Source organism: Anthonomus grandis, chromosome 17 (assembly GCF_022605725.1).
Source record: "Anthonomus grandis grandis chromosome 17, icAntGran1.3, whole genome shotgun sequence".
Taxonomy (NCBI): Eukaryota; Metazoa; Arthropoda; class Insecta; order Coleoptera; family Curculionidae; genus Anthonomus; species Anthonomus grandis.
Window position 1 is genome coordinate 10,225,578 of NC_065562.1, and position 17,467 is coordinate 10,243,044.

The 17,467-nt window shown below is 33.4% G+C and overlaps 1 protein-coding gene across 3 annotated transcripts in view; it reads right to left on the reverse strand.

Annotated features, from left to right (window-relative positions):
• The window catches only part of LOC126746201 (uncharacterized), a 172,414-nt gene that overhangs the window by 27,690 nt on the left and 127,257 nt on the right, over positions 1 to 17,467 (reverse strand). For all 3 annotated transcript variants that reach the window (XM_050454353.1, XM_050454354.1, XM_050454355.1), the window contains one exon: positions 7,579 to 7,755. In XM_050454353.1, the coding sequence (XP_050310310.1) occupies positions 7,579 to 7,755 (177 nt within the window). The remainder of the gene's footprint in view (positions 1 to 7,578; positions 7,756 to 17,467) is intronic.

Consider the following 17,467-nt stretch of genomic DNA (forward strand, 5'->3'; position numbering starts at 1 on the left):
TAAATGAGGATTTAAAATGCAGTTAAGGTTACACGGTTCAAAGTTCGGCTTAAAGTTAAATTTAATTTTTAGAATCTTTATTAAATAGCCGTCTTTAACATAAAAATATTGATTAAAATATGGATATTATTTTAAAAACTTATAAATAAGACAGTAAGAATCTGTTCTATAGATATTCAGGTTTTCCCTTTTTGATGATTAGATTTTTATTAGGAAAATCGGAACTATTCCATTTAAAGAAATGCTTTCGTGAAGTGATCTAGGTAGCCATTCCAAAAAAACCTGTTTACTGTACCACAAAAGTACAGTGTCGAACTTCTACCCACTATATTCCCAAAGATTGTTTGCACGTGCTGATCATAGAACAATATTAGTATTGGCGTTTCACATTAATATAAACTTTTTCTAATAGGCAAGAAATCCTAATTAATAAAACAATTATTGACATATAAACAAATTACACTAACCCAGATGCGAGAGTCCAACAAATACACGAACCAATGTATGTGTGCACAAACTACATTAATGTTATTTGTGATATCCACAAAACTATTTTATTAATTGTACACTTCACTGCAATTAATTTAAGTTAAAAGTAATGAACGAAATAACAAATTGCATACGGATAAATAAAAACATAAACATGAATAATAAAGATTAATGGTGAATAATAAAAGCGCATGTCAAGCATGTCAAAATATGGGATGCTGTGGTACCTAATTGTAATACTACCTAATTGTAGACGGATCTTTTAAAGTATGAACTGCTATTAAGTAAAAAAATATTAAAGTATTACAGGCTCAATCCAGCAAACGTAAAGAGTTAACCAAAATTGCTCTACTTAATTTACGTACGTAAAGTGTTTACTGCACCGTAATATAAACTACAGATAACTTTAATGATAAGTCTTTTCTCAACAGATTACCATCAAGTAACAGATAGTCACTGTTTAAATCTGCTGGTACCATTCACAGCGCAGTCAAAGCTAATATTAACTTTCCGCAAAAAATCATTTATAAAGATAATTGTTTTGGAGCAGACCTGAGAACTCAGTAACTTTCTGATGAATTTAGGAGGCAGACCTATTAAGATATGTATTGATTATCTTTTTTTTGCCAGTCGTGCATCCGTTATTATTACTTAAATCTTATACTAGATTAAAATAACAACGAGTGCCAAATTATTTGATTGTTCTCTAGATTTTAAGTAGTAAAAGTCATAAAATTAGTATTTTTTTGCTTTCTGTCTATCTGTGTTTAAGAATTGCAGATAGTACTGCTATTGGAGGTGGCTGATTTACAACTAGCAAATTCTTACTCCAGTTGTATCATTCATTCAAAAAATTATTTCTTTCATTAAATTCAATAATAAGTTTCTTTTAGATAGGTTAGTTTTACCAACAACATTCAGCTTTCATTCTGTGATCAACGAATATCTGACTGACGGGACTGACATAAGTCGACTATATCAATATGCGACTTATTGGTTTTATATTCAAGAGCATCAGTCACAAAAATATCTAAAAAAGTAATTCCTATAGCCTTTTGCATCACAATTAGCCTTAAAGGAGTAGCAAATCATACAATCAAATTGGCCAATCATAGTGTTTTTGAAAGCACCAACTAAGAATGTATGATATAGCAATATTACACAAACACTTTCGTCACTGCCGCTACTTGTAATACTCGAGTACCTTCTATGCCAATGTATTCCATTAAAAAATAGGAAGAGCTGTTTCCAATTTAGTAGCAAATTTCGAAAAACCTTTTACACCTCTTTGACGTCTGCCTTGTCTTTGACCGTCATGGACCCATAGGTAGAATCAAAAAAGGTGTGTTTTTCTTTCTGCGATTTCTTACGAAATGAAATGTGGCATAGAACAACTCCGTTGGAAGTACTGCTGCAAAGTATTACGAAGACTTACTAATTAACCAACTGTATTCCATTGATATCTATGTGTTAAGGCTGTTTAGTCTACGTCTTGAAAGCTGGAGAGTTGTTAGCCATTTGAAAAAAAATTAGAAATGTTTAGTGCAGAACATCCAAAAAGAGAAATTTACTTTCGATTACTCTGCAAAGTGTCCCCTTCAACTACGCCTTTTGAGACTCATCATAATTAGAGCATTAAACGATAAATGCAGCTTAGATTTTGGTGAGGCGAGACCATGAGTTTGGTGTCGAAGATGTCAACAAGGTATTTGGCATGAGTGGATCATGAGAGGTTGTAGTTTCTCCACCTAAGAAGGGTCGAAGGTGCATGTTTCATGTGTGTTAATTGTCAACTCCTATTGCTCCATCCGTTATTGAAGCAGAAGCAGATAAGATTGGATGCGTAGAGTTCAAGTAAACATCCTCTTCGCTACTACAAATTAAAATATAAACCTATAGGGGACGGGGCTTCGGCACGCATACGCAACTCAGCGTATTTTTTAAATCCGACTTAAGGTTTTCCTAAATTTTGATGGCTCTCAAGTCAACTCTCTTAAGTCAACAAACTCTCAATCAAGATCAACTCTGATGGCCCTGGTTTAAATAACCCTCTCTACTTATTCAGGACGATGTCTAGAACTGACAATCTTCCTTAACCCATTCGTTCCCATTGTACTCATATGAGTACAGTGAACAAAAAGACCTAGTGCTGACATCTATTTTTGAATTTTGAAATTTTCGTGAAATATAGGGATCTGTAAACCAGGATAATTTCATGTAGACATTTAAAAATGTGGTTATCGCGATGCAGAATTTTGTTGTTGTTGATTTCGATAGTCAGTGTCCAACTAGTGTTAAAATCCTGTGACTGCCCAACGTAAGTTATTGTTTTTTGGTACCATTTGATAAATCACTAGGTTTCATTGTTGATTATAATGGTCTTAGGGGATCATAAAACGTATTTGTTTTTGTAAGCCAGTAATATTACAATTCTGTTGTCACAAAATGGCCCCCCGAACCTTAATGTACTTATTTGAGTACAGTGGGCACTCAGTGTCTATTTTAGGAAAAATGTTTTGGGTCCTAATTTTTCTAAAGTAAAAAAATTTATATGTGATAAAATATGGTCTAATAAATTGTTTACAAAAAAACATAGAAAATATGTCTTTGGCTCTGTCGCCTAACATTATTTTTTTTATTGCTAGAACTGATAACAAAAAATGGATTTTGATGACGATGCCTATGTGCCAATTCCCATCTTAAATTTTTATGGTAAAAGGTATCAAAGGCTTGGAGCTGCCCTAGAAGATATCTGTTCCACAAATAAGAACGTTCCAGCTGATATCATTATAATATCACCTGATCCTGACAGTCAGACTGACGAAGAGGATATAGATGATGATTTGATTGAAGAGAATGAAGTAAGCCAGTTTCCTAGGGATATCCCAGGTTAAATTGAGGTACACTATGTGGATGAGAATGAAGATACTAGTGATGAAGAAATGGATATGCCGTTATCTGTTTTGCGCCAAAATTTACTAAAAGGCTCTGCAGCTATCAAACTAGAAGATGCTGGTCAATCGTTGCGAAAAAAATAAAAATCCAGTGAACCCAGATGGACTGAAAATATTATTGATATATATTTACCATCAACGCCTGGGGCCGCTGATCGGTTAGAAATAGTCAAAAGCGACTTACAGGATTGTACTTTAATTGAAATCTTTGAAAAAATATTTGATGACAAGATTGTAGACCATATTGTCCATGAAACAAACTTATATTCCTCTCAAAAAAATAATCATGCCTTTTTCGTTTCTAGAGCCGACATAAAACTGTTCTTTGCAATTTTGTTATTTACTGGATATCACAAGCTTTCCCTTGAACGTCTCTATTGCAGCCTTGATGAAGACGTTGGCGTGCCCTTTATAGCAAATTCCATGTCTAGAAATCGTTTTCAAGATATAAAGAGATATATTCATTTGGCCAATAATAATAATTCGGACGGGAATGACAAGCTAGCAAAATTGCGCTCTTTGGTAGATCTTCCAAATCAAAATTTTTTGCAATGGGGCATCTTTTACGAGGAGCTCTCAATAGATGAAGCTATTGTGAAATATTTTGGGCACCATCCCTCAAAACAATTTATAAAAGGCAAGCCGACCCGTTTTGGTTATAAGGACTGGATGTTGACCAGCTCCACAGGATATTGTTATTCCTTTGATACATATTGCGGTGCCAAATCGTCAAATCCCGCTTTAGCTTCAAATATTAGACCTCTCTCTAGAAAACATTGCAGTCCCTTCGGACCGTACTGTGTTCTTTGACAACTACTTTACTAGTCTTGACCTTCTAAAAACACTTTAACTTAACACTTAAACAGACTAAGGCCAGAGGGCCACAGGCACTGTTAGGGAAAATAGGACCAAAAAATGTCTACTGATGAACAACAAACTATTTCAGAAATGGGAACGTTTTTATGAATATAGGTATGATAGTGATTCTCATGTTTTATTTGTAAGGTGGAAGGATAATAGCGTTGTAACTTTAGCAATACATTATGACAAATTTGAACCATTGTCCAGAGTCAAACGTTGGTCAACTGCTGCAAAAGAAAAAATTGATGTTCCTCAGCCATTTTTATTTCAAACTTACAACCAACATATGGGAGGCGTCGATCTACACGATTAGGCAGTCAGCAATTACATCAATTAGCAATATAAATAGCAATATAAATACAAGCAATATAAATACATCAATATAAATACATCAATATAAATACAATATAATATAATAATTAGCAATATAAATACATCAATTAGCCTCAACAGAGAAAATGGATTTGCTTGGATTCCAAAGACAAATTGTGTTGCATTACTTGAATTGCTTTGGCAAATCACGGTTTGTGAAACAGAGACCTGCTGCTTAAGTTCTTCAAACGATTAGACAACACGAAGGTGGTCACTTCCCACGCAAACTAGAAAAGCAATTAAGGTGCATTGTATGTCATCAAAGAGCTAGATGGGCTTGCATAAAATGTCAAGTAACACTTTGTTTGGAACGAACCTGTTTTATAATGTATCACTCTCATTAAAATAAGTTTTCTTTTGTAAAATAAAAAAGTTGTTTTGTCTGCCAAGTTACCATTGTACTCATTTGAGTACATATCTATATCTAAGTTATCTTTAGAATTAAAATATAGGTTTTATATATCGTTTTGTTAAGAATATAGATATTATCACAATGACGTGTATTTTTTTTTTTTTTTTTGACTAAAAGGTACTGTGGGATCTAATAGGTTAACAGGGCTCTTGCATACAAAATCGTAGATCTACTTCTGTATCGCTGAGATTGTTAGTTTTCTTTTTTAAATTTTGGTTCAAATCTTTTATTTTTCCTAAGAATCAATTTAGAACCGGGAATCTGATTATGTTTAAAATAATTTGATGTACCGTATCAAAGTAAGAAATTTAAGATATCAGGTGTTCTCAGAAGATTTCATAATACAGCTTCTGAATGCTTTAAAAGAACCTTATCGAGAATGTGAAATGTGGCAAGGGCAAACACATAAGTTATTAAATGTTCTCTTAATTACACGTCACTTGAAACAAAGGGTGTTTCAGTAAGAGCGCAGAATTTCAGTGATATGTCATTGATGCAGCGTCTAATTTCAGCTTTCGATGCTTCGATAGTTGCAGACTTATTGGAATAAACTTGTAGTTTTAGATAATCCCACAGCTAGAAGTCTAAAAACGTTAAATCGCAAGAGCGTGCAGGCCAGTTTTGGTCACCAAATCAGAAAATGACACCACCAGGAGCATACTCGTGCAAGATCGTCAATGTTTTATGGGTGACATATGGCACAATAAACTTTGTTTTCATAGCATGATAATGTTCGCGATTCACGGTCAAAATATTCGGAAACACGGTCCAAATATTCCTCCAGACATTATTGCATACCATATAGTGACACTTTGTGGATGCATTGCTTTCTAATAAATCATTCGTGGATTTTCTAAGCCTTAAATGCGACAGTTTGGTTATTAACGAAGCCATCGAGGTGAAAATCGTCCTCATCAATGAAAATAATTTTGTTTGCAAGATCAGCAAGTTGTTCAAGGATCCAATTGGTGAATTCTCTTCACTGTTCATGGTGTGTTGGCAGAAGTTGTCGAGTAAGTGAGAATTCGCTGAAGAGTGGCTATTGAAATATCCAATTCTTGTGCGCGATGACGAATTGACGTCTCTGGCCTTTCTGTCACACTCTCGCGAAGTGCCATGATGTTTTGTTCTGTTTTATATCACTAATCAAATCAGTACTTTGGAATTTTTTGATTATTCTTTTCACAGTAAATGAATTAGAAACAATATTTTGACCAAATATTAAACGCACTTTGTGAATAGTGGCAATTGAACTTTTATCATTTTCACAAACAGTAAGCGTTGTTTTACCATGTAATGCTCCATGTTTACAAGCCCTTATCTATCAACTTTTGATCTGTCACGTCATATTCATGTGAAATGATAACTGTCATGCATGGCGCGGAATTCAAATCTTGTGTTCTTGTTGAAACACCCTTCATAATTTAAGCTTCAAGGGTTCAATTTGAGCTTTTTACGCAAAAAAACGTTATGGTTGTTATGTTGGCGCCATCTAAGAGTCATACTTTCAAATATGAATAAAGATCACTGAATCTAAAAATTAACCCATTTAAAAATAACATAATGTATCCACGAATTTAATAAATATACCTAAACTACTAATGCATATGGCCACGATACCCAAAAATGACCATTGCCTGGGGGTCGCCATTTTTATAGTGGTTATGTCCTTTTGATGTTGGTCACTCTGAACATTTTTAGTGTTGCCAACAAAAAATATATTGAATCACGGTAATGAAGTTAACGACACTGACGTTTGACGTGTGTGTATAGCGGATTGCCTAGTTTTTGGCGATTTGTAAACGACGCTGGAGATATCGTCTGAAACAGGCGATGTACCTTTCTCCTTATTTAGTACGTGAATAATGTATCACCATCTTTATTTAATAACCAAATACCTGGTTCACTGTTTCTCAAAACCGAATTATTGTGAATTGTCTGTCTGTGTTGTTTATGATAGAATAATATATACAACTATCTTAAGTCCTTACCTATATGTAACTGTCTATTTTGTATTTTTGTAAACATAACCTCTCAAAAACTTCAATTGTTTTGTTTCCCTACAATTGGCACAACTAAAATTTGTCAGAGTGACCAACATCGAAAGGACACAATCACGCAAAATGGCGACCGCTAGTAGTGGTCATTTACTTTTCGTTGAATTGGCAGTCCAGGTATATTTATTAAGTTCGTGAATGTATCGCGTTTTCACTTTTATACTGTAATACCATCTAGCAGTCATAATTTAAAACCTGAACTAAGGGACCTAGACAGGTAAACATATCAAACAAATGTGAATTTAAAAATGTCGACTTTAAACTAAATCAATATTCGTAGCAAAGGTATAGTCTAAAACATGCGTGGAATTAAAAAATCTACACTCGTAGAGCCGTTAACTTCAACTAATGGCTGGGGCAACAAACATCTTTACTTGTGTAAAATTTTGCTTATTCCACACTCGTTACAGAAATTCTCGTAAACCTAACTTACCACACTGATAATCCGGACAACATTTATTCGGTCTATGAATGGCCTTGCATCCAGGCTTCTTGGCACACTGAACAGTTTCGCACTGGACCCCTGGCGGCTGGCATCGGCACTTCAAACAGGGTTGCTCGGCCGGAACAGTCTCGTCTACCCCATAAACTACGTCGCCCACGATGCATACTGAAACAAAAATATTTTATTTAACTTCTATCTTTTGCAACGTTTTATTTCCAGAGTATTTGACCGGATATTACATTTTTCTATGCCATTAGGCGAAAAGGCGCATTCAATCGATATCGGAAATTATCAAAGTTGGGTTATATTCATTTTCGGATATCGGAAATATTGTTTTCCTTCAAGGGATTCCTTTATATTATCGATTTTATAAGTAGGATGTCTTTTACATGAAGAGTGAAATAAGGTTTGAGTCAATTGAGTACGTCTGCAATTTATTTAAGTTGTATAATACTAATTTTAAAGTACAGAAAAATTACATAAAACTTTTGTTGGAAATTGCGTTAATTTTTGTTATTGACATCTGAATATATGATGGTTGATTGCATTTGCAAAGATTCCGATATTGGAGGTCTCTTCTATTTTGATTTTAAAATTGACGATAGAGCTGCTTAGAATTGGATAATTATGATTTATAAGGTAGAAGAAAGAAGATCTTTTAATACTTGCATACCAGCTATGACAACATTTCTTGTATTAAAGTATAATAATTGTATTTCCAAGGAGTCTGGTATTACAGGTGATCTATTTTAGTTCAAATGGAGGCGAGCGCTGCTCAAGAATATTATAATTAATCATATAGATAAGAGCAAGTCTTTTAATGTTTAGGCTCGAGTTAGTCATAAGAAATTCAAATTTTCTACTACAAACATGGTATTTGAGATTTCTTCTATTTTAGCTGAAATAAGGGTGTCATAAATTGTCGAAATAGTGGGCTGCCAAGACAGTGGTGCATATAGGTCTCCTGATGGACCCGTCATGCCCCACCGGGGGTTACCAGAGCCCAACGGCCTTAGAGAAACCGATAAGGCTCTCTGGTCTGAAGGACTTAAAGTCACTCGATACACTGAAAGTGTTACTCAAGTACTTGAATCTGGCGCGCGTGAGTGCTGGGCACCCCCGACTACATGGTCAACGGTTTCATCCTCCTCACAGCACCATCGGCATTCCATGTTGTCCGCAATACCGATAGTATGGAGATGGCTTCTTAAGTGCCAGTGACCGGTTAAAAGACCGGTCACTAGCCGAATTTCGCGTCTTTTTAGGCGTAGTAAATTTTTGGTGCGACAGGCAGAGGGCCCACCTATGTGCGCTTTGACCTGTCTCATACCAGGGGACTCAGTCCATCTTCGGTGGGTCCACTTATCCAGCAGACCCTTCATTAACGCGACCGCAACGCATTTGGCGATACCAACTATGGGTTCCGGCCCCATTGGCACATTCGCGGATCCCAGTCTGGCAAGAGAGTCCGCTTCCTCATTACCTGCATGGCCTGCGTTGCCAGGTATCCAGACGAGCTGGACCCTGCATCCAACCTGTACCAGTTTTTTCAGGACTTTTATGCACTCTAGTACAAGCTTGGAGCTTACCTTTGCGGCCATGATAGCCTTAATGGCAGCTCTGCTCTCCGAGCATATTGATACGACTGTATTGCGGTGTCCGCAGCTTAGGATTTTCTATCTGCATTTTAGTACAGCGAATACTTCGGCCTGGAAGACAGTGGCGTGCTCCCCCAGCGAGTATGCCCTACTGGTATGTGGAATCCCAGCACAAAGCCCTGATCGAGCTCTGTTATCCTGTATTCATTTCGACAATTCAATTCAAGGATATCATGATTTATAATGTAGAAGATGAGAAATCTTCTAATTCTAATTGATATATGTGGAGCTTTAAAAGTTCGAAAGAGTACTCCACATCAGATAGACCACACTACATATTTTTGTTATTTTTTCAACTATTTATGCTTAGGACCTGATTTAACTAATTCTCTTCCAACATCTATGTACCCAAAATATATGTTAAATTGAAGATAAAAATTAAGGCAAGAAGGACGCGCCTAGCAGTTGCGGCTCATCAACATCGAGTCCACCTGCCTACCCCAAGGACGTCGCTGTATCGGGATTCATTCATCTGGAGAACATCTTCTTTGTGGAACGGGCTTCCACCTCACATATTTCCCGACGCATACAACCTACAGCGATTCAAGATAAATGCCCACAAATATCTTTGCGCAAGCACCACTCCAAGAGTGACATAGGACTTTCCTCTTGTGCTTGTGTTTACCATAAAAAAAATAAAAAAAGGGGTTCTATTTCAATCTTTTTTACCCACGTCCCATTGTGTAATGAGGTACTAGTAATGGTCCAGTTTACTAAAAGTGAGTACTACTGAAAACAACTTTGGTTTTATGACATATAGAATGAATAAAAAGGTCTCTAGTATAAAAATCCTGCCAGTAAGGCTATCTATCTAAACAATCGTAAAACATATGTAACACAATCTATACAAAAAAGTGGTTTAACTGAACATTTACTTTCCCGTTTCGACATATTTTTTCCGACAATTCTATATGTGTATGTACGTATGTTTGCCAATTGAAATAATTCTAGTAGCTCGTATTTTAAACGAATTTTAATTTAAATGAAAAAGATACTTTGTTTTACAAGTGGTATAGATGATACATTTGAAAGCATGAATTTTTTCCAGGGTATTGCCTGAAGGAAGTTTGGACTGCCTGGAATCGTCACTTAAGTTCTAATTAGGTAAAGTCAACTTTCCAGGCATTTCAGGCAATTTTGAAGTAATATAAGTCATTTTTTGATCTGCCTCGGTAGTTGAAACTATGGGAAGTCATTTCCTGGCACTTCCATTAAATTCCATTATATTCCATTGTTTAAGAATTAGGTATATTTAATGAATAAATAAAAATTTAAATCTTGGCTACTAAATAACACAACATACAAACTAAATTAAATAATTGACGTAAAGAACCAATGAAAGCTGTAAAAATTAAATAAAAAAAGCAAAATTTTTTATATGTTATGGGAAGTTTTACTCACTACTTATTTAATTTCTTATTTCCAATTTTTTGCATGATCTCTTTTTGCTATCAGTTTGCAATTATTTTCAAAGACCTATACACTTCCTCCTAATATTATTATTCTTTATTTATTTTTTAAATTTTATCTTTACGGGTTCAAAGATTTTTATTATTATTATTTATTTGAAAATAGCATAGCTGACAACTAACATTTTGATAGTATTGGCAGCAGCAAACAATTCCATAGTGAAACGTGTTGTTTCCAACAACAGGAAAACAAAACAAATAATTTATTTGATTTATATCAAAGAAATGATCAGTATATGCTTTTACTCCTCACCTTTTTTGAGCTATACGAGTACGTCTTCATATTGCTTCGTCAACAAAGAGTGTCAGCTCCAGTTACAAAAAAGTAGGGCAATCCGATAAGGTTTTATGCCTTACCCTTAAATAAAATATCTGCTGTCGCTTTTCATTTGAACGATATCCTTACAATATATAAGATTATATAAATTGTAAATGTAACTATCTAATAAGGAAATACCCCAAAAGAAAGACAGACTTAAAAAATAAATTAGAATTATAAAAATTACATTTTTATGGCATCCATTGTCTTAAAGTCTAATGAAGTCTTCTTACCTGACAACTGCACCATCTGACATACATTATTGAGAATACTTTGAATCCTTCTTTATTTTACATGTTGGAATCTTTTATTTATTTATGAAAATATTACTATTTTTTTAATGCTATGATTTTATCAAAAGAAAGATACAATTTCATTGTAATATTGCAATTCAAGAATATCTTAGGATGCAAACCCTTAAATAAAATATAGGGCAGGAATTTGTTTCTCCAGTTTTTTTTTTGTAAGGATACTCAAAATGTTTGATATATGCAGACGATAAGAGAAATTGGTTGGCAAAAATGTATCTCCATTGAGAAGAAATATGGACCAATAATGAAGCTTGATGACGAATGTTTTTCACATTGCCTATAAAACAACATATTGAGTTTAGGCGAGCATATTTGGCAAATGTTGTGTTATTTTCTTAATGCCTCCTTATGTTTTTCCTAGTAGTTTGTGTACATTTTTTTGATAGTTATTTATGTGTTTTTGTAATATCAGTCAAACTTTATTTTTATATATTATATTATGAATATATTTGCACCAATATTGCCAAGTGTTTATTTTTCTTACCTTTTACAATGAAGGCATACGAAGAATATTTCTGCCACTCCGGAGGATCTTAAAAATTTAAATATTTAAATTTTTGCAGGCGTGTGAAAGATGAAATGCAGTTTTTACGACTTTCCTGGTTTAAGTATTATAACAAAAATAGTATTAAAATTTTATTTTAGTAAATAGAAAAATAAAGAATGTTCTAAAAGTAATAAAATTTTCGACACAGTCACCTTAGTTTTTGAAATATTGTATTTTGAAGTAGAAGTTAAATTAGGTTTAAACCGACATTTTATAAAAAAAAGGATTAAAAAAAATCATTTAAAAAACTTGATAGTTTTGGAAATAAAAGCATTTTTAGGTAGTCTACTCGACATGTTGCCTTAAATGTAAACAAAGATGCATACTGATTTTTTCTTACATTTAAACAATTTATACACTGTCCAAATACTTTTAAGATTGTATATTTTATTAATTTTGTATCTTGCAATACTGTTTGACTATGTACATCTTTTTTAAACTAAATATATCGCAATAATTATATTCGATAGTCATTAAGAAATATTTATAATTATTATTAGGTTGCAGATTTTATTTATTATAATTATAATGTAAGAATATTATTGAAAATACTTGTTGTCCAAATACTTTGGGGAGTAACTGTATAACGAAAATTTGCTTACCATCTTCAGGAATCTGGCTAAGAATTTATGGATACCTAGTTCGATATACAGGGTGAGTTTTTTAAAGTGTTACAATGCGATATGTCAAAAACGGCTGCAAATTTTTTTTTGACATTTTGGTGACATTTCAAGTATACCGGGGGGCACTTTTTGTGATATTTTTGACATTTGTCCCTTCACCCCCCTAAGAGGGGGGGAGGGTCACTTTCTTATTTTAAATGGAATGACGTGTTTTTTATTTTTAAATACGAATCTACATAAAATATGAAGTCTGTTTACAAAAATTTTTTGAAATTGCTCTGCTGGTTACGGATTTATGATCAAAAATGTTTTGATTAAATTTAAAAATAATTCGAATATTTTACCATAATAACAGCCGGTTGCCATGGAAATCCTACTGTTTATTTTACTAGTATGGATGGAAATGAAAATCCTAGTAACAGTGGGATTTCCATGGCAACATAACAAGCAGTGTCACATAAAAATTTTGACGTGTTATTAACAAGTAAATTGTGTTTAAAAAGAAAAAAATGGAAGCGAATTTCAGTGTAGAAGTAGATATGTTGTTAATTTTGGGGGAGTGCAGAAAAAATTATAGGGAGGCTGCAGTAGTGTGGGCCGAGAGGTTTCCGGATATTCCAAAATCTCATATGGCCTTTAAGAGACTGGAGACCAGAAGTCGTATGACTGGTAGTCTAAAAAGTAAACGACGAAATCGGATTAAAACGCAAACAGATGAAAATAAGGCAGTTGCTGTATTAGGAGCAGTAGCTATTGATCCTCAAATCAGTACCAGGTGGCTTGCTTTAGATGCTGGAATTAGTCAATCATCAATTATAACAATTCTGCACCGGTACAAGTTTCATCCTTACCACATTACACTTCATCAAGAGCTTTACGGACATGATTTTGAGAATCGCATTAATTTTTGCACTTAGATTTCAACAAAAATGCGTAAAAATAACCATTTTTTGAGAAACGTTATTTTTTCTGATGAGGCTTCTTTTAATAATTGCGGGCAGGTAAGATTTAACTTATTTAAATTAGAACATATTCAAGTTTTGGTTAATTGTTTTTCTAAAAGGTAAACAGGCACAACATGCATTACTGGGCAGCAAATAATCCTCACTGGATGAGAACTGTACCAAATCAGCATCCCTGGTCTGTGAACGTATGGTGTGGTATTTTCAAGGATAGAGTTATTGGTCCGCATTTTTTCCAAGGTCATTTAAATGGACAGGTCTACACAGATTTTTTAAGAAATCAGTTACCTCGTCTACTAAACCAAAATTTAAATCCTAACGTATGGTTTCAGCAGGACGGAGCTCCACCCCATTATGCCATACAGGCTCGTACTTATTTAAATGAGATTTTTGAAAACAGGTGGATTGGTCGAGGTGGTCCTGTCAACTGGCCTGCTCGTTCGCCAGATTTGACCCCCCTTGACTTTTTTTTATAGGGATTTATAAAAGACAAAGTAATGGCTAGTGCATCTACAACTCCAGAGGACATGAAGAACAGGATTCGTTTGGCTTGTTCATTAGTGACACCAGCAATGTTACAGAGGGGACGAAACTCATGTCAAGAAAGGATAAGAAAGTGTTTGGAAATCGAAGGCGGTCACTTCGAATAGCTCCTTAGGCATAATACATAGACGATAAATAGTTAAAAAGTAGGAAATAATTTATTTTTATTGTAGTTTTCGAATTATTTTTAAATTTAATCAAAACATTTTTGATCATAATTCCGTAACCAGCAGAGCAATTTTAAAAATTTTTTGTAAACAAACTTCATATTTTATGTAGTTTCGTATTTAAGAATAAAAAAACACGTCATTCCATTTAAAATAAAGAAGTGACCCTCCCCCCCTCTTAGGAGGGTGAAGGGACAAATGTCAAAAATATCACAAAAAGTGCCCCCCGGTATACTTGAAATGTCACCAAAATGTCAAAAAAAAATTTGCAGCCGCTTTTGACATATCGCATTGTAACACTTTAAAAAACTCACCCTGTATTTCAACAATAGTCGCCGGTGTGCTTTTGTTTTTAACCCTTTTGCTGTATAATTTCGGATTAACGTCATAAAAATAGGATTTGTTTTTATTTAGTAAGTTTTTAGTTGTTCAGTATTTCATCTGAAACAAAATTAATTTTATTTGAGGTCATATATATATCACTCCTTAAAAGGAAAAGATAGATAGCCTGCTTTGCAACAAAAATCAAATATAATGCACAGTGTACATTATATTTTAATTTTTGTTTTACATTACATTTCCTACTATAAACATTAGCTAGCCAATATAGACTAGACAATTATCAATAAGAAAAGCAAATAAAAAATTCTAAAAACAAACGTAATGAAATGTTTAACGGATATAGTTATTGTGAAAAGTCCTTTTTGCTCTCAAATTGTGGCATTAATTTTCGAGAATCTAACCTTGCTTTTATAAATCCATCTCGCTTTTTAGGGCCAACCACTGATAACGAAGCTTTCATTACCAATTCTACACATCTTTCAACCGCTTGGTTGTGACAAGGGTAAGATGAAACTTCAATACATTTATCCGGGGTTCCTCTTATAATATTTTGTAATACATCTTGTTTTAAATCATGAAGTAATGGGGGTGTCATTGTTGTGCCAGTCTATCAGATTAGTATAGTCTTCTGCATCAAAATTTAGTTTTGGAATTATAAAAGGACGAATTACATCTGGATTTTCCCTTTTCTTAGCATTTAAAATACGTCGCATGGCAAGTTCTGGGATGTGGGGATGAGAGTCATTTAGCATACATAACAATATGTTTTCAGGGTGTGCAAAATATGCATTACATTGTATAACTGAATCATTAATCGCTCGCAAATCGCTCCTTAATTATCGACTCAGCTATATGGACTGCCAAACATGTTTTGCCCCATTTGCACTGTTTAATTGAAAATCATATCGGAGCATAAACTCTTAGAATAAAAGTTGCCAATTCTTTCAAATTTGAACTAGGCTTTTTGATAAAAATATACAGTCGCAATAAGCGATTTGCCAAAGTAAGCCATCGGGAATGACTGACCTTACCTGGATTCTGATTCGCTAAGTCTGTCGAACATTGACCAGAGGATATTGCCAGGCAAATTTTGTATAGTTATCTTAGAACATTGAAAGGCTAGAATTAGTAAACAACAACTTTGTTTGAGTCCAACATGTGCACAGGGGCAAGAGGGGTGTTTTGTTTACAAACATATTTGCCGATTCTCTGTTGTCAAGTCGACGCAAATTTCCAACGGAGGAAATTTTTAGCTATATTTTAACAACCATTATAACGTTAATTTAACTTATTTGTGTTGTATTTTATAGGAAAATTTAAAATAAAAAGTATAAATACTACAATTAACCTATTTTAAGAATAAATATAATATCCTTAAGCAAAAAAAAAACAAAATTATTAACATTCTTATCCCTAAAACTGCTTCTAAAATATTTGAAGCGACAACACCGGAGCTTAAGCGCCTGAGCCATACGCGTAGTGTCATCTGTCAAACGGCCTCTTTGATTATTTTCGGGATTCGTGTATTTTCATAAATTTTTGGTTTAAAAACGAAAAAGGCCACATTTTAGTGTTTTTTTAAATTGCTAGGATGGCAAAAACTTGTGTCGTTTGTGCCGCATCATGATAAAAAGGTGATTCAAGCCGATCTTTGCACAAGTAAGTACCGATACTTTCATAACATCACATCATAGGGTTACCATCATCATAAACGTAGAATAGGGGATCTTATAGATATAAACCTAATAAAAACTTGAATGTGAAAGTGTGCATAAAATACCAAAATATTTATATTTTTAAATGTACCTATCTATATAGTTATGTTTTTTTAATATATACATTAGGTAGATATATGAAATTACTAATTTTTTATTGCCTTTAAAGCATTTTGAAATTTATTTAGATATCTATGTATAAAGTTAATTTTGTCTTTCCCTAAAATTTGGTCGATAATTTTTTGTTTGTTTTACCATATTGCAACTTACAATAATACATATAGTAATTGGCACCACATATTAATTTATTACTGTAATTTTTTTTGCTTTTTAATTAAATATCAAATACTTATTATAGATTGCCTAATATATGCCCAAAGGGAACAATGGATTTCATTAATGGAAATCAACATAATTAAAAAGAACATATTTGTTTGTTCAGATCACATCCTTAGAAGTGATTTCTTACATAAGGAAGATAATATTATCAGTAGCCAGACTTTATTAAAAAAATCAGCTCTACCTCAACCGTAATTTTTTTTTAAATATATTTTTCTAGTATAAAAAAATCGTCACAAAAAGTATTAGTGTTACTCATATAAGCTTTATTTATACCTAATACTTATTAAATTAGGTAGGTATGTGTGTAATTTTGTGTGTATTTTTTTACTAGGATTTCTGATGCATTGGTTAAAAATACAGCAGCCGATAATTCAGTTAATTTACCAAGTGATTTACCCTTCAAAGCTGCAGGGGTAGTTTTCCTGAAGAGTGCAAAAACTTCTTTAGCTTCTAAAATGGTATATAGTACAAACAGTGAAGCTAATATAGATAAGTATGGATAATTAAAATAGATTAATATTCTTGATACTCCAAATTTTGTATAATTACAGATCTGATTATTCATCAACAACAATAACTGCATCTGAGATTAATAGCTATCGTGGGGTCTAGGTCAACAATTACTATTTCTCATCCAAGCTGTTTTTGTTTAACTGCTACACATTTCCTGACTCTGCCAAGGAAAAGGTAAAAATACACTCAAAATAGACTACTAGTTTTATGCCATGTATCATCCTATTCTATATATCTTATTTACAAGTGATATAGTATTTTATTGTGTTATATTTGTTTAATTAAATGCAATTAATCAAATGTATGATATTACAAAAAATCTTTATAATAACATATATTTTATTGATCAATTGGATTATCATAATA